At 36.2% G+C, this 23,744-nt stretch overlaps 2 protein-coding genes across 2 annotated transcripts in view; both read right to left on the bottom strand.

Moving 5' to 3' along the window:
• The window catches only part of LOC150079621 (uncharacterized), a 55,106-nt gene extending 34,622 nt beyond the window's left edge, over nucleotides 1-20,484 (bottom strand). The window contains exons 1-3 of the mRNA XM_090383141.1: nucleotides 20,079-20,484; nucleotides 18,908-18,999; nucleotides 2,730-2,909 (exon numbers count right to left, since the gene is read on the bottom strand). Of these exons, the coding sequence (XP_090239267.1) occupies nucleotides 2,730-2,909; nucleotides 18,908-18,999; nucleotides 20,079-20,484 (678 nt within the window). The remainder of the gene's footprint in view (nucleotides 1-2,729; nucleotides 2,910-18,907; nucleotides 19,000-20,078) is intronic.
• A 447-nt stretch (nucleotides 20,485-20,931) lies between these two features.
• The window catches only part of LOC150079620 (uncharacterized), a 32,385-nt gene continuing 29,572 nt past the window's right edge, over nucleotides 20,932-23,744 (bottom strand). The window contains exons 7-8 of the mRNA XM_090383140.1: nucleotides 21,820-21,995; nucleotides 20,932-21,018 (exon numbers count right to left, since the gene is read on the bottom strand). Coding sequence (XP_090239266.1) covers nucleotides 20,932-21,018; nucleotides 21,820-21,995 — 263 coding nt within the window. The remainder of the gene's footprint in view (nucleotides 21,019-21,819; nucleotides 21,996-23,744) is intronic.

The raw sequence follows: 23,744 nt of genomic DNA, 5'->3' as shown, positions 1-23,744 counted from the left end.
TATTGTGGGTTTGTAACTCGCACACTAGCAAGACTTGTGGATTTATTGGATGACTGCTTTCTACAGCAGCATACTTGAGAAGCAACCAGAGGGAGTAATATGCTTGATCTGATTTTCAGCAGTGATTGCATTAAGAAATTGCAGATAAAGGAGCCACTATGCAGCGATGACAGTGCAAACATTGGCAAATATCTGATTTACATAAAGGTGCTTACTATCAGGAGTACAGGGAAGGGATTTAGCTCTCATAAAGGTGAATACAGTGGTCTCAGACAGTTTTTAAATTCTATACAATGGAACCAATTGATATTACCAACAGCAAATTCTAAATGGGAAGCATTCAAGGAATTAATCTTGGAAGCTACAAGGCTTTTCATACCAAGTAAGAAATACTGTTAAAAGTTAGGCTTAAGTGGATGTCAGATGAACTAATGAGACTCATGGTAGAGAAGAAAAATGCCACCAGAAAAATTGTCACCTGATAATTTATATGCATACCATGCATATAAATTATCAGGTGACACAGAAGTCTATGGCAGATATAAGCTAGTCTGTAACCAATGATTATGAGAAATCTTTGGCAAAAGATGCAAAGAAAAACAGCAAAGACTTCTTTACTTATCCAAACTCTAGAAGGAAGGGGATGTATCCGATAGGTCCAAATGACATTGATGGTTTGACTGTTGATGATCCTGCCCAGGTTGCTGATAAACTGAATGAGTATTTTGCATCTACATTCAAAGATGAGGAATTCTCTAAGGAAGTGGAAGAGAAATTGTTGAAGTTAAACATAAGGCATCTGGGGGTGGATGAGATATCTCCAATTATATCAAGGGAGGCAGCAAAGGAAGGAAGCAAACCCTGGGCCATAATTATGAGAGCATTCTTAGATTCAGGGGAGGTCCCCACAGACTGGAGAAGTGCAAATGTATTCCCAATTCACATTGGTGGAATCAAAGGGTGACATGAGTAATTTGACCTGTTAGAACTTCTGTTCCATGGAAATAATAGAGCCACTGGTTAACAAAGTAATGCAGAATCATCTAGACAAGACTACAATTATAGTTCAGATATAGCATGACTTTGTCAAGGAGAAATCTTGTCTGACTAACCAATTTGATTGGATAGTATGATGGGGTCACAAAGGAACTGGATGCAAAAAATATTTTTGATATTAAGGCCTCCGTAGCCGAGTGGTCAGGAGCGGGAGTGCAGTAGCACGCGCTCTTTGAGTACACCAGGGTTCAAAGCCCCTGACTTCTGAATACGGTTGATCTGCCAACCCGCACTGGACCAGCGTGGCAGATTATGGTCCATTTCCCTCAGCATGAATTGTTGAGGAGGCTTCCATCCTGCAGTGGGTTGATAATGGCTGCACTTTACTTTTTTTTTTTTTACTTGGATTTCAGGAAAGCTTTTGATACTGTTGCACATAAAAGACTGCTACACAAATTGGAGTAGTGTAGCATTAAGAGCAAGAATAAAGGGATGGTTGAGTGAGAGAAGACAAAGAGTGGTAATCAATGGACACTGCTCTTCATGGACTAATGTTATTAGTGGAGCCCTCAGGGTTTGGTGTTGGGCCCATTGTTGTTTTTTATATTTATCAATGATATGTATGAAGGTATATCGGGCTTAATGTCCAAGTTTGCAAATAATACAAAGGTTGGCAGAGTTGTTAATGACAGTAATAACATCATGCTACTTCAAAGGATCTAGAAAAGTTGGGCAGATGGGCTGAGAGGTGGCAATTGAAGTTTAACATTGACAAATGCAAGGTACTGCATATGGGTAGCAGTAACCCCCAGAGTAACATACTGGGTGGTACTACACTCAGGGTAGTGGAGAATGAAAAAAACCTGGGGGTAATTGTGCAGCTAGATATGAAGTTCTCTGAGCAATGCAGACAGGCTGCCAGAGCAGGTCATGAGATTTTTACGATATACAGGAACTTTGCTAGCAGGGCTAAGGAGGTGATTATCCCTTTGTATAAGGCAATGGTCAGGCCACACCTTGAGTATTGCATAAAGGTCAGGAAGCGCCATTTTAGGAAGGATGTAGGGCTGTTGGAACGAGTACAGAGAAGGGCAACGTGATTGGTGAGGGGAACGAAGGTATGCTTTTGCCAAGAAAGGCTTCAGTTCTGCAAAGTGCAGTGTCTGGAGAAGAGACACCTACAAGGTGTTGTGATTGAGGTGTATAAGGGCTTGAATGGTTTGAGCAAATTCAATGCTGGTGGGATTCTTCCTCTTGCTCAGATTACGCACTTGAGTGGGCATAAATCCAATTTGAGGAAAGACGGTTGCTGAAGAGATGTGCAGAAATTTGCATTTAGCCAGTGAGTGGTTGATTGCTGGAACAAAATTCCATTTATCATTGTGGAAGTTGATAGCGTAAATAAATTCAAGGAAGAACTAGACAAACTTTTGGAGGGAATGGATAGGTGAAATGGGAAGTGTGATTTTTTTTTTTTTGGCTGATGCTATATAAGTTTGCTTTCTTGCATCATATGCCAGTACTAATGCTAATAAGACAAACAATAGAAGTTGAATAAGTCAGTAATGTGTGGTATAACAAAGATTTATTTACTTTACTCTGCATCAGTAAGCAGAAAGCTTCTTTATACCACACATTCTTTAATTAGTGTACTTTACGTGCTTTCCAGAAAAAAGAAAATTAACTTTAGACTATGAACAGACGTTCTATAATTTGTATGAAGCTAAGCTTACCTCATCCTCTACATCTTTAGAATAGTCCACTGGATCATGGTCTGAGGAATCTCTATCGTACCATGTAACTTCAATAAATCTGTTATCTAGGACGGGCTCTGGACAAGTGAGAGCAGCATATGCTTCTTCATAATTGGAAAACTCAATTAATGATGAATGAGGATTATCATTATGGCAAACCTAATTAAGTATTAAACAATCAAGATAAATTATACTGTTGGATATCATTAAACATTTCTGAGAGTTTGTAGTTAATTATCATAGATATAACTGTAGCCACAAAATTTTTTGTAGCAGCATAAAACTGTAATATGATGCCCAATCAAAGAAACTACAATACTTATTAAGATCAGTTTTTTTTTTCTGCAGTATTTTTATTAATAATCTTTTAAACCTGCACTGATAAAATATAAAAATTAAATTTGCATTAATGAGTGCAATGAATTTAGGGCAAAGGTCTTGTGCTATGTGAACTTAAAAACATTATTGTATAAATATGACATAGCCATAGTTTGTCCGTAGCATTGAGCAAACTAATTTTGCTACAGAGTGCATTGATCTCATATTGTGGAAGAATTTTGCCATGAGTTGCCTCAATATTGCACTAGACACTTGAAATAAAAAGCACTGCTCTAATGGACAAGTCTATTACTATTTATTTAAAAAGATATGCCATTCCTCATACCACAGTTCTGATCCTTTTTTTTTTAGAGCTTCAACAGGGAAGTATACAATGTGAGTGAACAACCTGATGACCCAGTGATGAGAAATACTCATAATATGTGAGAGCTGAATAGTGCACAAGTTTTAAAATCCCAACAATACAAAAACTTCTGCACCATCAAGCATCCCTTGATGGTGCAGAAGAAAGAAAGGCTTAGAAAGGCTTCAGTTCTGCAAACTGCAGTGTCTGGAGAAGAGACACCTACAAGGTAATGTGACTGAGGTGTATAAGGGCTTGAATGGTTTGAGCAAATTCAATGCTGGTGGGATTCTTCCTCTTGCTTAGATTACGCATCTAGATATTTCTTATCACTGGGTTGTCAGTCTGTTTACTCACAGTGCCTACTTTCCTATGAGGCTCCAAAAAAATTGCAAAGTCATAGCATGATTGTTGTTGTTTGTTTAGGGATTTATTAGGAGTATCGGCAACTATGGCCATAGTGCACCAGTCATAGCATGAAGAAGAATGGCATACATTTTACCTAAATAGCAATATTCTTCTCCATTAGAGCTGGAGCAGTCCTTTTTATTTGAAATGCATAATGGAATACCAGGGAAACACATAGTGAATTGTTTCTGTAGCAAACTTATTTTGCTCAATTCTACATACAAATTCAAGCTATGGCTTACTTGGATAGTTTGCCTTTATATTAACAAAAGTCAAAAGGAACATCCAAAATATTGAAACCACAGAAACTGTGTGCCCGCATTAAATTCTATAATGTGACAAAGTGTTAATGAATAGTTTGTCACACGACAGATGAACGGAATGATTTTCATGCAGCTCATTCCATGTAGCATTATTGAAATACCCAATATTACAAGATTAATAATGACTGTAAGGAAGGAACCTCATAGGAGAAGAGAGATCATCATCAGTCTTCTCTGACTTACCAAGAGGACAGCTAACACGAACTGAGTACTTTGAAAAGAAAAAATGCATTTCCTCAAATGCTTTGCTATATCTTATAGAAAATATTGAAAATTTCACATAGTTTATATAAGCTTTGCTGGTTCATCCAATTAGTTCTTTGAAAAGTTACTGTTTTGGTGAGAAAATGATCACCAGTTTGTTATTTGGTTTTTAGGAGCATTAGCAACTAAGGCAATACTGCTCCAGGATATGTGGTGGTCATTACCTGACCTTTCCGCATACTCCATATTTGATGGTGACTGGCTCGAACCCCGGTCTAATCAAGAAGCATGTGCTACGCACTGCTGCTCCTTCCTACCTGGCTACGGAGGCACCTAAGGTCACCAGTATTTGGTGAGTGGTCAAGACTGCTGGCAAATAAGCAATTTGTATCATATCATTAGTAGAGAAACCACCCCGACATCCCTATCAGCAGATTATTATATACGGATAGCCCTCATTTTGCGCTGGTCCGATTTGCGCCAATTCACAATAGCACTGATCACTAACCACAATGCCATTTTTATTTTTATAATTTTTTTTTCAATTTTTTTATAAATTGAAAGTTTAAAATCGTCAGACAAAATTTATCGGCATCATACTGCGCTATGTATCATGCACTGTTCACATGATTTAGGACAATCTGAGCCAATCAGCAATTAGCGCATTCGTATCAGAGACAAGAAAGATTCCCACCCTCAAAGTAGCCACTTGTGGATTCAGGTGGTAAAGGTCCATGCGGTGAAGCATTCAGTTGATTGTTGTTTACGCTATTTACACGTGTTGGAAATTTATTACACCAACTTTTTTTATTAATTGTGCTATTAATAAATTAAATAATAGTGATAGCCATGTGCAGTTTTTTCCAATCGTGTTATAAAGTTTTTGATTTAATAGAATAAAGACACCCCATGTCTGGTAGAAGTAGTTCATCAAATCCTAGTGCAATATTCGGAGGATAGAAGCCGCCCTAATGTGTGTAGGGCTATGAATATGCCTCCATCGACTATTACTACAACCACGAAGAATGCTAATAAAATAAAACAATCAATGCAAAGTGGTAGGTAAAATTTTTGGTGCCCAGAACCTAATCCTGTGGTTTCCAATTGACTCCATTATATAAAGGGTTCCATTTGCGCCAATCCCATTTGTGCCTGTCCCCCCAGGAACCTAACCCCGACATAAATCGAGGGCTACCTGTATATATAAATGAAGAACTATATACAAAAAATATGGAGAACTACTTGTATAAAAAAAATTAGATGAACCTATGCACATTAAAAAGAAAAATGGAAGCCAAGAATACCTATAGCAGATATTAGCATCCAACCTAAGAAACTGGCCGGTTAATAATACTGAAAGGAAAAGGTATGAGTACCCTGAGCTATAACCAAATGAGAAACTACTAAAAAAATAATTAATAAAATTGCTAAAATATTACTACTAAAATTATTGCCAATTATTAGAAAATTTACTTTACATAATATCATTCTTCATTTTATATACCTTTACTTTATATCTTGAACTGTTTGTTCAAAATTTGTTTTTATCATATATATATATAAATAAAAAGTTGGAACAGACCATCTGGCCTAACTCCTTGAAATGATGATATATATACAGCCACTCCCTGATTAACGTAAGGGTTGCATTCCGTGGAACTCTACTTAAGTCGGAATTTCCCCCATGCTTGTGCAGCACTCAACAACTGTGCTCGCTGAATTGATTGAATCAAAAAAAGAAATGTTCAACAAACATGTGAATAAAATTATTTATTGTACTTATTCAATTTACCTCATGCACAGGAAAAATTACAAAAGCATGCAATTTAAAAAATTTAAAAATTATAAAATTACAAAAAAAGAGGAGACAGGCATAACGTCAGTAAGTTTTACCTCTCGAGCATCGTTGCCAGAATTGACGTCTTCAGCTGATAAGTATGCCGCTGCAGAGGTTGAGGGCTGTGGAGATTTAGAAGGGGTCGGCCGCTCAACTTTACGAAAGAGCATATTAATGAATGACCAGACGGTGCCTTTTTTCTTTTCATAGATTTCTTTGTAGCAAGCAAGCATACCATTCACCCCTCTGTTAACTTTTAAGAATCATTCACTGTCAGGATCCATCTTCTCAAACCTCGCCATTGCTGAAATTTCACGAAGTGCCATTGCCATCTCTCTGGTGATGAAGCGTCTCGGCTCCTCATTTGGTTCATCTTGAGCTTCGTCAGCATTTTCTTCTTTCACTATCGCTGCCTGCAAGTCAATAAGTTCTTCATCAGATAATTCCTTCTCTTCTTCCTCTATTAACTCTTCCAAGTCTTTGGCAACAATCTCCAACTGAAGTAGCTCTGCAAACTTTACAATCTTATCTGTAACCCCTTCGTATGATTCGTCCTTTTCCATCTTTGAAGCCTTTTACATGCCATGGGCATATTTTCTTCCATGTACCATTTAAACAATTTTTAGTAATTTCCATTCAGGCCTTATTAATGTTTAAGATGGCATGGTAAATATTGTAATATTTTCAAAAGTCTCTTAACATAAAATTTTTCTCATTGTCTATTGCAGACAATGCCTGAGCAAATGTTATGCATAAATAGTATGCTTTTAAATTTTAAATAACACCCTGATCCATAGGTTGGATGAGTGAAGTTGTGTTTGGCGGTAGAAATATGACTCTCACTTTTGAATTGAAATTATCTAGATGTGTAGGATGTCCAGGAGCATTATCTAATAGAAGCAAAATCTTTAAAGGAACGTTGTTGTCTTTACAATATTTTTCAACCTCGGGAATGAAGCTGCATTTAAACCAATCCTCAAAGAGAGATATTGTTATCCATGCTCTCCGGTTCGATCAGAAATTCACGGGTAGGGTAGCTTTATTGATGCCCTAAAATGCATAAGGATTTCCAGAATGGTACACAAGCAGTGATTTTAATCTGTAATCTCCCGCTGCATTAGCCCCAAGAAAGAGCGTAGCGCTATCTTTTGAAGCCTTGAAATTTGGCATTGTCTTTTCCTCTTTGGCAATGTTATGTTTGATCCAGCATTTTTTTCCAATACAGAGCAGTCTCGTCAATGTTAAAAATTTGCTGCATTGAATAGCCACCTTCATCAATAATTTTTTTCACTACATCACAAAATTTCTTTGCAGCTGCAGAATCGGCACTGGTTACTTCAACCACATACAGTCAGTCCTCGTATAACAAGTGTTTACACTACACAAATTCGATCATACATGATTTATAAATAGGGGAACGATATCGTATATAACATGAACAGAATTCGCTTATGCATGATTCACCTTTGTGTTTACAAGAAATGGCAGTCGAACGCGGAATCACCCCAACTGAACGCAACACGATAAGAATGAAGAGCAGATTCTGAAAATGTATTTGTTTTTTATATCAGTGAATGGAAAACGCTTTTTGCCATAATAACGTAAAAACCCACACAATTCCAGCTATCCGTATTATCGCAAATGCAATTAGATCGAGTTTAATACCAGTTTATAATAGATTCCACTAGCAGAAATGCAGCTGGAAATTGTTTTTATTGTTTTATGGTAGTAACCCCCAGAAATGTGCTTTAGTAAAATGTGAGCTAGTGAGGTGTTAGTGCGTCTCTGCCTTTACAGTGTTGTTTATTCAGTTGCTACACGCTCACAGCTTTGTTTATTTGTATCAAGCGTGCCTCCTCATTTTGTAATTGTGCTTTATTCCCTAAAATTGAGTAAAATACTTAAAAGGTGTGAAAAGGAAGCATCCTGATGAAGACACTACAGATTCAGAGAGAAAAAGAAAAGCAATATCGATAAACAGAGGTGGGCTGGATCAAAAATAATTACCCGGGAAAATCACACCTGCCTCCGGCCCACGAGGATTTCCCCGGTATGGCTTATGGCAAGTCTGCCTCTGTCGATAGAGAAAAAATATGAAATTGTGAAATGCTTTGAGCGAAATGAAAGACCATGTGAAATTGTACGTACTACTGGCCTAAATGAGGCAATGCTGAGAATTAGAAAGAATGCAGAGAAAATAAAAACAACTTTCATAGCAGGAACAACTCAAAGTGTAATTAAAATCCATTAGATCAAGATACAAAGAATTGGAAGAGATGGAACGGCTGTCATCTGTTTGGATAGAAAATCAAACAAAAAAACAAGTTTGCTTACGATAGAAGCAAAAGCATTAGCAATATTTTATTACATAATAGTCGTAATAAAATAAGTATTTTATTACAATTATTTATTGTGTTTGGTAATGTTTTGGTTACAAATGTGTGTTTAATCTTGGGTGGTCGGCACCTAACCCTATTTTTCCCATAGGGCCTGTTATTTATATTGCACGATTTTGCATTGCACGAGGATTTCTAGGAACACAACTATCGTGCTATACGAGGACTGACTGTACTTTAATGTTTTGTAAACCAGCGCAATGCTTAAACCTATTAAACCACCCATTGCTTGCCACGAACTTGGGAGTTCGCCGTACTTATCCTTAATATCTTCATAAATACTTCTTGCTTTTGCTTGGATGGCAATTGGACTCAGGGGCACTTGCTTCTGAATCTGATTTTACATCCATATTATTAATAGCTGTTCCATCTTCAATATAGCAGTTGAACACTGCTTTGTGATCACTGCTGATCTTAAGTGCACTGATCCTTTAACATGTTCTTTTATATGTGCACTGTCCCTTATAATAGTATTCGCTGTTGAAGCAGCGAGACCTAATTCCATGCAAAAGATGACAAACTTTGTCATGCTTCATACTTCTTAATTAATCATCCATTTCTAAATGAATCTTGTTTCTTTTCTTAGCACTGCCAGCACTTGCATTTTCAGTTGGTCCCTTTCCCTTCATTGTAATACGTAAATACGAAGAGAAGTTTCTGAAAATGTTTTTTACATGATTGAAGATTTCAGTGAAGAGGAACTCATTTCACCATAATAATGTAAAAACCCACAGAATTCCAGTTATCGGTATTAATCCAAATGCAATAAGATCGAGTTTACTACCCGTTTATAATTTATTTCACTAACAGAAAAGCCCAATAAATCAGAAAGTGCAAATTCTTATTATTGTTTTTCAGTTTTGACCTCCAGAAATGTGCTTTAGAAAAATATCACAAAGGTGTTCAAAATTGATTCTTATAATGGGAACATATGATAACGATGAAAGGGTAGTGCAATTTCCATTATAAAAAGACCTTTTAGAGAGATAAATAGTTTAGTAATATAGCTAAATTTTAAACTTCCGAGGACTTGGAATGAATTACAAAAAAAAAAAAAAAAAAAAATTATTGGGTTCACATTATATTTTCTCCCTTTATCCCTACAGATGCAAAATACGTTTCCATATTTTTTTCAGTTTGCACCGGCTGGCAAAAACTTACATAAAGTCATATTTGTGTAAGTCAAGTATTATGTAAATCGGGGAGTTCCTGTATAGTCAAACCTCTTTTTAACGAACTTCCATATAGCGAACTTTTTGGATTTCACCCTTGATCATTAGATTGAAAATAGTTTCCAGGTATAACGAAAAAAATTTCCATAAAACGAACTGATTTCGAGAGACTTGGGTATGCATTGTTCGCACCTCTGACCTTTAGGCAATAAAGCTGATGCTGTAGAAAGCACGAATTAAGGGTTAAAAGGATTAAGAATTCCTTAATTTTTGGAATTAATCCCTTAGCTCTTAAAAGATAAAGGGATTAATTCCATAAATTAAGAGCTAAAACATTCAACAATTTAGTGGTTCCTGTAAAACCCTACAGGAGGAAACTGGCCAACCACGACGCGGGACAGAAAAAGATGAAAGGTTTTGGGAGAGGCCTTGCCCAGCAGTGGGTCAGCAATGGTTAAAAAGAGGAAGTAAAACCTATACAACCTATACACTATGGTATGGAGAAGTCGCGCTGGTCAACTGCTATCTATGTGTCCACAGCCATTGGCAAAGATTAAGGCATATTCCCAAGGCAGACATTGGCTCTGGTCAACCTGTTTTTTACTGTAAAATAAAAGAAAATGAAAAAAAAAGAAATTGCTCTGAATGGTATTCCTGCCAGTAGTGTATGAATGGTTCACACACTACTGGCAGAAATACCAACTGAGCACCTACTGGCACCTACTGAGGCAAGCCAGCCTCAGTAGGTGCCAGTCTCAAGCCCAGATAAATAGTGAGGGTTGGTGTCAGGAAGGGCATCTAGCTGTAAAAACTATGTCAAAACCAAAGAAAATGATAGAATGGCAAAAAATGGATGTGGAACGGCTAGGGTGTACCCCATAAGCAACACGCAGTCACGTCGCCAGGAAACTGTGAGAAAAGGGTCAGGGCTACCGAACAAAGGATGGGTTCGGTTAAAGAAGTTAGTCCAGCTAGAGAAGAAGAGGATGAAAAGTGTTAGAATAGGGACATTGAACATCAGGATGATAAATGGAAAGAGTAGAGAGATTGTGGATTTGATGCAAAGAAGAAGAGTGAAGATCCTATGCCTACAAGAGACAAGGTGGAAGGGAAATAAAGAAAGAGCTCGGTGAAGGGTAAAAGTTGTTCTTTAGGGGAGTGGATAAGAGAGGAAGAAATGGAGTAGGCATTGTAGTTGATAAAGAATTAAAGGATGGAGTGTGTGAGGTTAACAGAAGGAGCGACAGGTTTATGAGCATCAAACTGGAGGTGGGTGGACACTTGACCATAATAGTATGTGCGTATGCCTCGCAAGTAAGATGCGGGGAAGAAGAAAAGGATGATTTTGGATGGAAATGGATCAAGTGGTCATGGCAATACCTGAGAAAGAGAGGTTGATTGTTGGAGGTGATTTAAATGGACATTTAGGAAGAGCGTTTGGAAGGTGGAGTATTGGGGAAAGAAATGGAGAAGGGGAGAGGATAGTAGAACACACAGTGGCATTCGACCTAGTGATAGTTAACACCTAGAAGGAAGAGTAGGGAAAGGATAAGCCAGATTGACTATATCATGTGCCATAGGAGGCATCTAACTAAAGGAAATGAGGAACAGCATTTCCTTTAGTTAGATGCCTCCATTATAAATGGAGAAGGTGTGTCTACACAAGATTGCTTGTGGTCGATTGGGAGGTTGCAGCGGACAAAAGTAGGAAATATTCGAGACAGAGGGAGAAAAGGATAAAATGGTGGAGATTGAAAGAGGAGGGTTTGAGGAAGGATTTAGGGAAAATGTGCTAAAAGGAATAAAGTTACTGGAAGACGAGCAAGAGTGGTGGAAGTTAAATAGTTGTATCATAAGGAAAGTTGGAGAAGAGATGTTGGGGAAAACATCAGGAAAGGGGTCGCCGGAGGGAAAGGAGGCTTGGTGGTCGAATGAGGAAGTGCAATCTGTGATAAAACAAAAGAAGGAGATGAAGAAAAGATGGGATTTAACAGGTAGCCAGGAAGATAAAGAAGCACATAAATTAGCAAATAAGGAGGCAAAAATGGCTGTGGCAATAGCAAAGGTGAAGGCAGTGGATGAGGCCTATGGGGAACTGGAAAGGAAAGATGGGGATAGGCAGTTGATGAGAATAGCCAAAGCAAAAGACAAGGCATCAAAGGACTTCTCATCAATAAAACAGATAAAAGATGAGAGGGGAGTGGTGATACAGGACCAGGAGAAGGTTAAGGAAAGGTGGAAAGACTATTTTAAGAAGTTATTAAATGAGGAAAACCCAAGAGCATTATGCGAGGATGGAGAGACAAATGAAAGGGAAGTGGAAGGCATAAGCAGGAAAGAAGTGGAAAGTGCACTCAGAAAAATGAAGAGGGGGAAAGCAGTAGGTGCTGATCAGATACCAGAAGAGGTATGGAGAAGTATGGGCAAAGAAGAGGTCGATATCTTATGGGACCTTCTGGAAAAACTGTGGCAGCAGAAGAGGATACCAGATGAGTGGAGGGAAAGTATACTTGTGCCAATCTATAAAGGAAAGGGTGATGTGCAGGAATGTGAGAGCTACAGGGGAATAAAGCTAATGTCTCATTCAATGAAGATCTGGGGAAGAATTGTGGAAGGAAAGTTAAGGCAGGAGACGGAAATAGGAGATGAACAGTTCGGTTTCATGCCGGGAAGAGGAACAACAGATGCAATCTTTGCTTTAAGGCAGGTGATGGAAAGGTATAGGGAGATACAAGTAAAGTTGCTCATGGTGTTCATAGACCTGGAAAAAGCATATGATAGAGTGCCCAGACAAGAGGTATGGAGATGCATGAGGGGAGACGGGTGCATCAGAAAAGTATGTAAGGCTTGTGAAAGAAATGTACAAGGGAGAGGTGACTCAGGTTAAGAGTAGTGTAGGTATGACTGAGGGGGTTCTCTGTAGTAGTTGGACTGCACCAGGGATCAGCTCTCAGCCCATATCTGTTCGATCTGGTAATGGATGTGTTGGTGAGAGACGTGAAGACTAGAGCACCATGGAATATGCAGTTCGTGGATGATTTTGTACTGTGCGAACCATCCCAAGGAAAGGTAGAGAAGAAATTGGAGGAATGGAGGAAAGCATTGGAAGAGAGAGGTATGAGGATAAGCAGAAAAAGACAGAATATATGGCATTGAATGGAGATGAGAGTTCTATAAAACTGCAGGAGGAAAAGCTACCATCAGTTTCGAAATTTAAGTATCTTAGATCGAACGTTAAGAGGAATGGAGGATTGAGTGCAGAAATACAGCATAGAGTGCAATGTGGATGGTTGAACTGGAGAAAGATGAGTGGGGTGCTGTGTAATAAGAAAGTTAGCTGCAGAATGAAGGGAAGATTGTATAAAACTGTGGTTAGACCCGCACTGATGAATGTTGCTGAGACATGGGCGATTATAAGGGCCCCAGGAGAAGAAGATGGAAGTAGCGGAGATGAGGATGCTAAGATGAATGTGTGGTGTGACGAGGAAGGACAGGATAAGAAATTACTACATCAGAGGTACTGTTAAGGTGGGGCCTCTGAGTAAAAAAAATGCAGGAATCTAGGTTGAGGTGGCTTGGACATGTGGAACGAAGAAGTGAGGAGTATGTGGGGAAGAGGTGCGAAAAGTTGGAGGTAGTAGTAGTAGTGGCATGTGATGCAAGAAAGCAAACGTATGAGCTTATGCGCAACAGCCAAAAAAAAAAAAAAAAAAAAAATCACACCATTCCCTCCAAATGCCTGTCCAGTTCCTCCTTAAATTTAATCAACCTATCAACTTCCACAACGACAGATGGAAGTTTGTTCCAACAATTAACCACCCGCTGGCTAAAGGCAAATTTCCGCACATCTATTCTACATCTGTCTTTTATTAATTTGAATTTACACCCCCTTAGGTTCTTAATATGAACAAGTGGAAGGATCCCATCATAATTCAGCATGCTCACCCCATTCAAGACCTTATACACCTCAGTCAGATCACCTCACAGATGCCTAGTCACCAGCTGCTGCAGTTTGCAGAACTTAAGCCTCTCTTGGTAAGAGGATCCCTTCATTCCCCTCACCAATCTTGTTGCCCTTCTCTGTACACGCTCAAGTAAATCTACATCCTTCCTAAAATGAGGCCTCCAGACCTGTACGCAGTACTCAAGGTGTGGCCTGACCATTGCCTTATACAGAGGGATAATCACCTCCTTTTCCCTGCTAGCAAAATTCCTATATATCATTGACAAAACCCCATGACCTCCCCTGGCAGCCTGTCTGCATTGCTCAGAAAACTTCATATCTGACTGCACAATTACTCCCAGGTCTTTTTCATTTTCTACCACCTTAAGTGTAGTACTACACAGTTGGTACGTTTCTCTGGGATTACTTCTACCCATATGCAGTACTTTGCATTTGTCAAGGTTAAAACTTCAGTTGCCACTTCTTAGCCCATCTGCCCAAATTATCTAGATCCTGTTGCAGTAGCACACTGCTATTACTGTCATTAACAACCCTGCCAACTTTGTATCATCTGCAAACTTCGACATTAAGCCCGATATACCTTCATCAATATCATTGATAAATATACAAAACAACAGTGGGCCTAACACCGAACCCTGTGGGACTCCACTAATAACATTAGTCCAAGAAGAGCAGCACCCATTGATTACCACCCTCTGTCTTCTCGCACTTAATCATCCTTTTATCCATTGTAGCAACTTACCCTTAATACCATTCTGCTCCAATTTGTACAATAGTCTTCCATGTGCAACAGTGTCAAAAGCTTTCCTGAAATTGAAATATATGATATCAAAATTATTTTTTGCATCCAGTTCCTTTGTAACCACATCATAAAATCCTATCAAATTTGTCAGACAAGACTTTCCCTTAACAAACCCATGCTGTATCTCAATTATTGCTGCAGTCTTGTCTAGATGATCCTGCAATGCATCTTTAACCAGCGACTCCATTATTTTACCCAGAACAGAAGTTAAACTAACTGGTCTGTAATTACTCGTGTCACCCTTTGATCCCCCTTTGTGAATTGGGGATACATTTGCACATCTCCAGTCCGTGGGAACCTCCCCTGAGTCCAAGGATGCTCTCATAATTATGGCTAAGGGTTTGCTTAGTTGCTTTGCTTAGGTGATAGGGAAGAGGGAGAGACTTAAGCTGAGACGGAAGGACATCAGGTGGTAGAGGATTTAAAAGAGAGGATGCCCAGGATAGGGAGGAATGGAGGAAAAGAATTAAGAATGGAAACGCTGATCCCATATAAATGTGGGGAGAAGGCGAAGATAAAGAAGGAGTGTGTGAACCATTCTGAAAAACTGTGTTTTGATTTTCAAATTGTTTGAGGAAACACTTGAGTGTAGTGGAAAAAGTGGAAGTGTGTAATATTGGGGCATTAAAAAAAAAAGAAATTGCTTTAAAATTTGGTATCCCTGCCAGTAGTGACAACCATTTTAAAAAACTGTTTCGATTCTCAAACTGTTTGAGGAAATGGGACCCAGTTGGAAGCGTGCTAAATTATGCCTGCATGAAGATGTAGATGAAGCCGTTTTTAAGTGGGTGAAGTTGATCCGAGACCAAAACATGCTGATATCAGGGCCATTAATAAAAGAAAAGGCTATGGAATATGCATCTTTTCTGGGATATAAAACATTCCAAGCCAGTTCTGGTTGGCTGGACAAATTTAAAAACCACTCGAAAAATTATTTCTGAAAGTGGAGTTGTAATCGAAGAAGACTGTACCCATTGGAAAGAAATGGTTTTGAAAAAAATTATGAGGATTAAGGGCCCAAAGACATATTCAGCGTTGGATGAAATAGGTCTATTTTTTAAATGTTTTCCGAACAAACAAGACATAAAGGTGATAAATGTTTAGGTGGTAAAATCAGTAAGGAGAGAATTACAGTCTTGGTTGGTGGAAATATGGCTGGTAATGAAAAACTGAAGCTTTTGGTAATAGACAAAAGTAAAAAAACCCCAATGTTTCAAAGGAGTAAAGTCATTAGAGCTGGACTACAACTAAAACAAAAAATCTTGGATAAGTGAAATTTTTGAAGAGTGGATTTTAAATTTCGATAGAAAAATGATGAAAGAAAACAGAAAAATCAAGTCTATTGTCGACAACTACCCTGCCCACCTTCACTCAGTAATTTTGTGAAGCTTGTTTTCTTCCCTCAAAATATCTCATGTAAACTGCAGCCAATGAGCCAAGGATTTGAAAATGCACTACTGAAGGTGCATACTAAAAAAAATTATACTGAGAATACAAACCAACCAACCTATGAATTCTGTTATAGATTTGTGGATGTGATCAGAGTTAGTGAAATTGCGGAGTAAGATGTGATGGAAACAATGATTAAGAATTATTTCACAAAAGCAGGTTTTGCTAAAACGCTAATTAACAGCAATGAGAGGGATGAACTATTACAAGACATTGAGCAATCTTGGGAAGAGTTCCAAGTGAGGTTTGATCACTGGAGAAATTGTTCTTGACAAATTTTTATGAGTTGATAATGATGTCATAGTAGCTGAATATCCGAGTGACTCCAACATTTTGAGGAGTAGTCAAAGAACTAGTGACAATATCGACAATGAGTTGAATGAAAATGAGGGCAATATTAAACCTTCCAAACAAGAAATGTTAGCAGCATTTGAAACTTTGCATCAAGGCCTTCAGTGGGAATAAAATGTAACAGAAAATATATTTGAGTGTTTAAACAAATGCAAACATTTTTATGAATGATATACAGTAAAATCCAGTGCACAACAAAAAGTAACCAAATATTTTATGATGTAATTCTTAAATGTGTACTTATGCATCGTTCACATCATAGTCATTTCTTAATATGTACGGACATTTAAAATAAATTATTTTAAAATGTTAGAAAATTTATTCATTCTCATTTTTTACTATATTTCTGAATTTACAGTATTTTTCATTGTTGAAAAGGTCATTTCTTTATAACGAAATTTCTGTTTAATGAATTTTTCCAAGGGAACGATTGATTTCATTATATAGAGGTCCGACCGTGCATGTGTGTGTGTGTATTATTAGAAGTTACAAACATTAAATCCACAACAGAATTGACTTTTATTATTAGAAAAGTTAGTACTGGAGAAAGTTGATATTCGAATCAAATATGAAAATATTCTAGTGATGTTCAGTGTTGGAAAAGTGATAAAAAGAAGTTTCTTTTTGCACATTTTTGGTAGCCTGTGGCCAGATGAGTTTATAACTTCAGTGTTATGGCAGCTAAACTGAAGTGTTCAGTTAAAAATGACCTGTGCATTTTTAGTTGATGCATACAATTTTGTAATAGTTTTGAAAATATTTATAATAGTCACCCTATATTTTCTCCAGAATCATAGCCAGCCTAATACAACAAATGGATTTTATAGGTGTGTAAAGAGATTTTGAGTACAAATCAAAAAAAAGGGGGGGGGGGATAAAGATTAGGAAGTCTCTGATAAGGAATATCAGAGCAGGGTTACATATAAATATAATTTTGAAAATGAAAATGAGTAATAAGCAATAAAACAATGGTTTGAGTAAACCAATCGCTGAGATTCTGTTCAAAGAAGATGTGAGATTTAAAAGACTGAAGATGGAAATGTAACTGACTGAGATTAGAAATGAGCCCATATACATTTATGAAATTATTTAGGAAAATATTTGGATGTTATTTATTTATTTTATTTTATTATATATATATATATATATATATATATATATATATATTTTTTTTTTTTTTTTTTTTGGGAAGATAAGTTTGTTCCATCATATTGGCTGTTTTAAGCTTGCTTTTTTTTTTTTTAGGTAAATTTGAGAGAAATGTGAATAACAAAATTTGGTTTTACCTCAGCTTAAATATAGCAGAGATATATCCAACCATGTGGATGCATCTACAAAGTCTTTTTGTAATGGCTGTAGTTATATCTAATCTGCCAGTTTCTAGATTAATACCAGTTCCTGTATTTACTAAAAGAATCATTTTATTTAAAATTTTAAAAATCTAATGTTCTTGTTCCCATGATGATGCCAAATATGCTGTTATCTTTATTTTAATTTTTATGTACAAGATTCTTTGAATACTAAATGTTACTCCTGTCCTGTCCAATTATTTTGCACTTGGCCTCATAGTTTTTCAATGTAATACTTTGGGATGTTCTCTCCAGAACCTCCCAAAGTATAACATTAGGTTCAGCCCAATTTTAATATATAACCAGTTTAAAAAAAAAAAAAGTTTGAGACTAGTTAAAATTTTTTAACAATGTATATGTTAAAATTTTCCTGGGTAAGGAAAAAAATTATATTTTTTTTTCCTACCCCACCTTAATCAGTATATAATCAGCCTAATCAGCTCCTTGGCCAATTAATTGTTAATCGGTTTTATTAATCAGCCATTTTCTGCTAAATTTAAACCAGTTAACCACTACCAAGAGATTCATCAGATAGCTTTGATAAACTGAAATGGATTAAGTAAACATTTTCTGAGTTTGGCTGCTGTTATAGCCAATTTATTTTTATTAATACAGAGAATATAATAAAAAAAAAAATGTAACTTCACAGGTATTTTAATCGAATTTATCACCTTTTTTAACATGGTATAAAGGAAAAAAACAAATTAAAAGTAGTTTTATGCAGAGTAATCAAAATTGAATACTCTTAAATTGTAATGCAAAAACATCAGAGTTCCCCCATTTTCAGGACATAGCCTGTTTCTTGCAAGTTTATACAAATTACCGCCAGTACTAAATATTCTTTCACTTTCAACTGATGAAGCTGGTGCACTTAAATATTTCAAAGCCAGTTTACTCAGAAGAGGTAGTTTGTCTCGCATGTTTTTTCAGCACAGAAATGGGCTGTTATTTCTAGGCAGTAATGGCAAATTTAAATACTGATTCAATTCTTGAGTACAACACTGAAAAAAATGCTTATTCTTTTTTTTGAGGATTGCTTCTCCTTTGAACTTACTCTGGGCAATATTTCTTCTGTTCCTTCATTTTGAACACTGTCTTAGCAGAAGCTAATTCATCAAACAAATTTGAAAAAGTCACAGGAAGGATGAGGTTTCTTGATCTTCAGTAGAACTGGTTGAAGCACATCCTGTTGAAATATCATCAAGAGAATCCCCTCTTACCTCCATTTGATCTTGCTCCAGAGCTTCTAAAACCCATTCCTTTATTTTGCTTTTCATATCACTTCTTTGAAATTTCATCTTAAATCTAAGATCTATAAAAGTAGATAAACACAAAGATTTATTTTCCATGTAAGTGGAAAATCTTTTCACAATTGATGATTTAAGCTTCTCAACTGTGGTAAGTATTCCACTAAATTTATCATTTTGGACAGCTTTGGACAAAAATAAATTAAGAGTCAAAATTGTAGGGATTATCATTAAAGTGGTAGATTCTCTTTTACTAGCTTCAATTAGTGATTTCTTCAAATGGACCTAAGAGTTGGACAATTTTTTCTACAAGACCCCACTGATATGAACTTAATGTTGGAATATTGTTATCCAACAACATATCTTGTGAGAGCTTTTCGCTGTTCTGTGTTTCTTTACAGCATGTAATATGTTGACTTCCAAAGAGTGGATAAATCTAGAATTAGTTTATGCTTCTTTAAATTTAGCTGCTCCTGTATTTCCATTAATTTGTTAACTGCTGAAGCAGAATGTTATTGTTATTGTTGTTGTTTGTTATTTGGTTTTAGGAGCATTAGCAACTAAGGCCATATTGCTCCGGGGATATGCAGTGGTCATTCCCTGACCCTTCTACATCCTCCGTATTTGGTGGTCACAGGCTCGAACCCCAGTCTAATCAAGAAGCATGTGCTACGCACTGCTGCTCCTGCTCACCTGGCTATGGAGGCGCCTGAAACAGAATGACTGAAGTATTTTGCAATATTCCTATTAATAGTAACAACAGTCCTTACAGCCTGCTGGGCAAACATGGAGTCATTTATTGAAAGTTGTAATGTGTATGAAACATTATTGTGACTGTAAACCACTACCAGTGACATCACCTACCATTTTTGCTCCAGAATCTCGCAGTACGAGGAAGACTTTGCTTTTTGAGATCTTATATTCTTCTAGCAAATTGTTCAACTCTTCACTGATCAGTACCCCTGTATGAGAGCATGAAAATGGAAGAATTCTTAGGACAGCCCTGTGTTGTTCAAACTCATTTGAAAGCCAGTGTCCTGTAATACTCAGAAATGGAGAATTATTTGTAGTAGCATGTCCAAATATCAGTAGTTAAAGAAATGTTGGTGGCATTATCAAGGGATGTTTGAAGTTTTGTTTTTACCATCTGAAATATAGCTGGAATGATTTTTATCAGCGAAATATTTTCTACTTGGAATATTGTAATTTGGGCAAATTTTTTTTAATAGCCTTTGGAATCCAGTGTCATGTGTTACAGAATATGGTTGAAGGTCAAAAGCTATCATTTCTCCAATTAAATAATGGATCTCTTTGGCCCTGTAGTCATTAATATCCCAAAGCTGCTTCTTTGTTAATACTGCTTCTATAGTAGTTTGCACTTTAGTAGGAGGTTCAATGGTGCTGCTACTTCCTGAACATTTAGCATATGTCCTTTTCAACTTATTTGATGCTTCTGTTTCTTTTGAAATTTCTTCTGGATGGAACTTTTTGAGATGATTCATCATATTTGTGGTTGTAAACGTTTTGGCTGTTTTACCACCCCTTGACATGGTGGTATCACATAAATAACATATGCAAACAGTTTTGTCCTTTGAATTTATTGTAAAATATTTCCATGCAATACTTGGTGCCACAATGGTCTCTCTGACAATTACTTAAATCCAGGGCTGTAGTGGAGGGTATATGCCGTATACCCTCTGAATTTTTTTTTAGGTGAAAAGCATATACCTTCTGGTTTTTGAAAGACTTGAAAAAACAAATAGAAGCATGCTATAATTCAAGAGTTATGAAATTAAAAACAAGTGATTTAAAGCTGAAATCTGAAATATTTGCTCTACCAGTCAGCTACTTTTTTACATAAATATATAATGATGTATTTTCCAGATAATAAGATGCCCTCACATTTTAGAAGGCAAATTTTGGGGAAAAATATTTCATTGTATATATTTGAAAATAGATTCATAACTGCTTACTAAACAAAATGTAGAACAAATATTTTATTCATTGCAGAATGCTAAAAGGTCATAATCACCACTACTGTCACACGTGTCATTACAAAATGTTATATTCTGAACTTTCGCATCCTTCAAAAAGTCAAACATCTTCAGTAATATCAAGAGCACTGCTGATTCTAAATTTCTTGTAAGATAGAAACTGCCTCCTGTTTTGTTACCACTCACAAATTTTCATCCATTCACATGCTTGTGAAATTGTCAGTAACTTCATTCAATCTGTTGGCATCAAATTGTGAGTGGTCCACTCCTCATGCAAAGAATGCTTTAAATGGTTTGTTAATTGAGATGTCCAGTGGCTGCTGGCTAAGACTTTCTTGAATTACAGCTAGCTCAGCATTAAATTCAGCAACTGTCTTTATTCGGGAGGCCACCTGGATGTGTTAACCACCATTTCTCCAGTCACAACTAGAGATAAAAACATCATTATGTGCAGCAATATACCTTCAGACCATAAGACACAGTGGAATTTTGGGCAACAGTCTCCAAAAAATGTTTCTTAAGGTCCAGAAAACAGAGTATGTATAATACAAGTGAACATCAGTAAACTTTATCTACATATATAAATGCAATGATAATGTATAGCAATTCATATTTCAATCAAAATCTTAATTACAAATGATTTCTAAACTTATTTAAAATAAACAAATATGACGGCTGCTCTTTTTTTTTTTTTTTTTTTTTTGAACTTTCTGAATTCTCAAATTCAAATTGAAATCTTCACCACAAAAAAAAAAAAAAAAAAAAAAAAACACAATTACTAAACAAGCCAAATAATGGGAATAGCAAATGATAATATACAGAGATTTTACATTCTTTTAGATTACCAAACGAATGCCAAAATCTACATAAGCAAATAGAAGTGGAATTTACCTTTAAATGTACAATTTTTCCAAACCTATGGAAATGGCAATGTAGTAGACAACTCTGGTTAAGATGTTCTGGAATGTTTTGTATTACTAAAGTGCAAGACCTTGAATACTCGCTTTCATAATAGTCCATTTCTGGATATTCAAGTCCTCTTAGCCAAAACAGTCCATCTTGTTCATCTGAAGAGAGGAAAGCACAAATTGTTGATTAACTATGAGACTGCTTAATATGTTCAGGAAAGCGAGGATAACTCATAAAATATGAGTATAATAGAATGATCCTATTTGTAGTAATATTACTAAGCAAAGAAAATTTCATCAATTAGTCCACAGAATAGTCACCTTTCCTTTTAGTTATGTTTGTCCACTCATCAAATAGGACATTACAAAAATGTAAATCAGATTATTTCAAATTTAAAAGAAAATGTAACAATTATAATCAGAAACTTAGTAATGTATAAATGGATACAATTCCATTATAAAAATCCACGAAACAAAGTTTTGTGGATTTTTATATAACAATGTATATAAAAATCTATAAAACTCTAACAAGAAATATAAATTACTTTCATACTCATAACTATTTGATGTCTAAATACATAAATTTTCTTATCTTTGGCTGCTTGAAATAATGCTTTCTCAACCTGAATAGTTCAAGAAATTATGTAATTATTCATGTGAGCAGTTAGTTATACTGCTGCTTGTAAGGTTCTGAAGTAGGAAGCTAACAAATGGTGTTTGCTTTTATAATGACAAGAAAACTGTATTACCAAATTGATACCGGGAAGAAAGCTTATTGTAATATAAACTTTTAAAAAAATAAAATAAGGATACTGAAAATTTTACTTTGAAATATGAAGTAAAGGGACACAGTTGCATTTCAACTTAAGTGTTGAAATATTTTGATAAAAAAGGCTTTGCTGATTTATATTTTTTTTTTCTTGGAGAATACAATTAGACAGTTCCCCAAGCCATGTAAACATGTGGCAAAGATGGCCCATGGCCCACTGATGATTAATTGAATGTGTGCTTGCAGAGATAGGGAGGTCACAGTCCCACTGTATCAGGCAATTATAAGACTGAACTTGGAATACTGTATTGAAGTATGGAGACCATACTTAAAAAAATGACAGAGCTTCTTGAAAGAGTCCAAAGAATGGCAACCCAGTTAGTGAGACCTGCAAAAGGATACCCATATGAAGAAGTACTTTTCTGCCATCAAGCTCATCTTTGATGGCACTTAAATTTTTTGATAATATCTCATATTTATATTAGAGATTAACCTGATTTCTAATCTCTCTTTGCATAAGCACTTCAAAATATTGCTTCCTGTGCATAAAGTAAACTGTTTTCTATTTTACACTCAAGATTACTTTTCTTCTGAACAACTACTCATTCTGTACAAATCTCCCTCACAATGGAATATTGTTCTCAAATCTTGGATAATGCCCTAAAAATCTCTCTCAAACTTCTGTACTTCATTCAAAATATGGCAGTCAGGTTAATTAATGATCCATCTCTTCACATCTCTCCACATTGTCTCGTAGATGTTAAATTTTTGCTGCATTCCTTTTATATAAAATACTTCCATGCGTACTGTAAATTATTCACAATTTCCTGGAAATTACTATCTTCTGTATTGACATCTGTAATTCCACCACTCTCTTTCAAACCAGCCTGAACACATGCTTCAACTAGTCAATATCTATTCACTATTCAACTCCAAACTCGCAGAGCTAATTTTTTCTCTTCTCAGAACAACCTTCTTTCATGTATTTCCTGGAAATTACGATCTTCAAAAAATTCAAGTCTAATGTCAACAAGCATCTGCCTTCTCGGACTTCAACCGACACAGAGTATTACAAGTTCAGTGCCTTTCATTTTTTTTGTTTTCTTTTAAAAGAAACAAACAAAAAAAAAAAAAAAAAA

Source organism: Mastigoproctus giganteus, chromosome 10, assembly GCF_048544385.1.
Source record: "Mastigoproctus giganteus isolate SK-2022 chromosome 10, ASM4854438v1, whole genome shotgun sequence".
NCBI classification, from domain to species: Eukaryota; Metazoa; Arthropoda; class Arachnida; order Uropygi; family Thelyphonidae; genus Mastigoproctus; species Mastigoproctus giganteus.
This window is presented reverse-complemented; position numbering and strand designations above follow the sequence as displayed.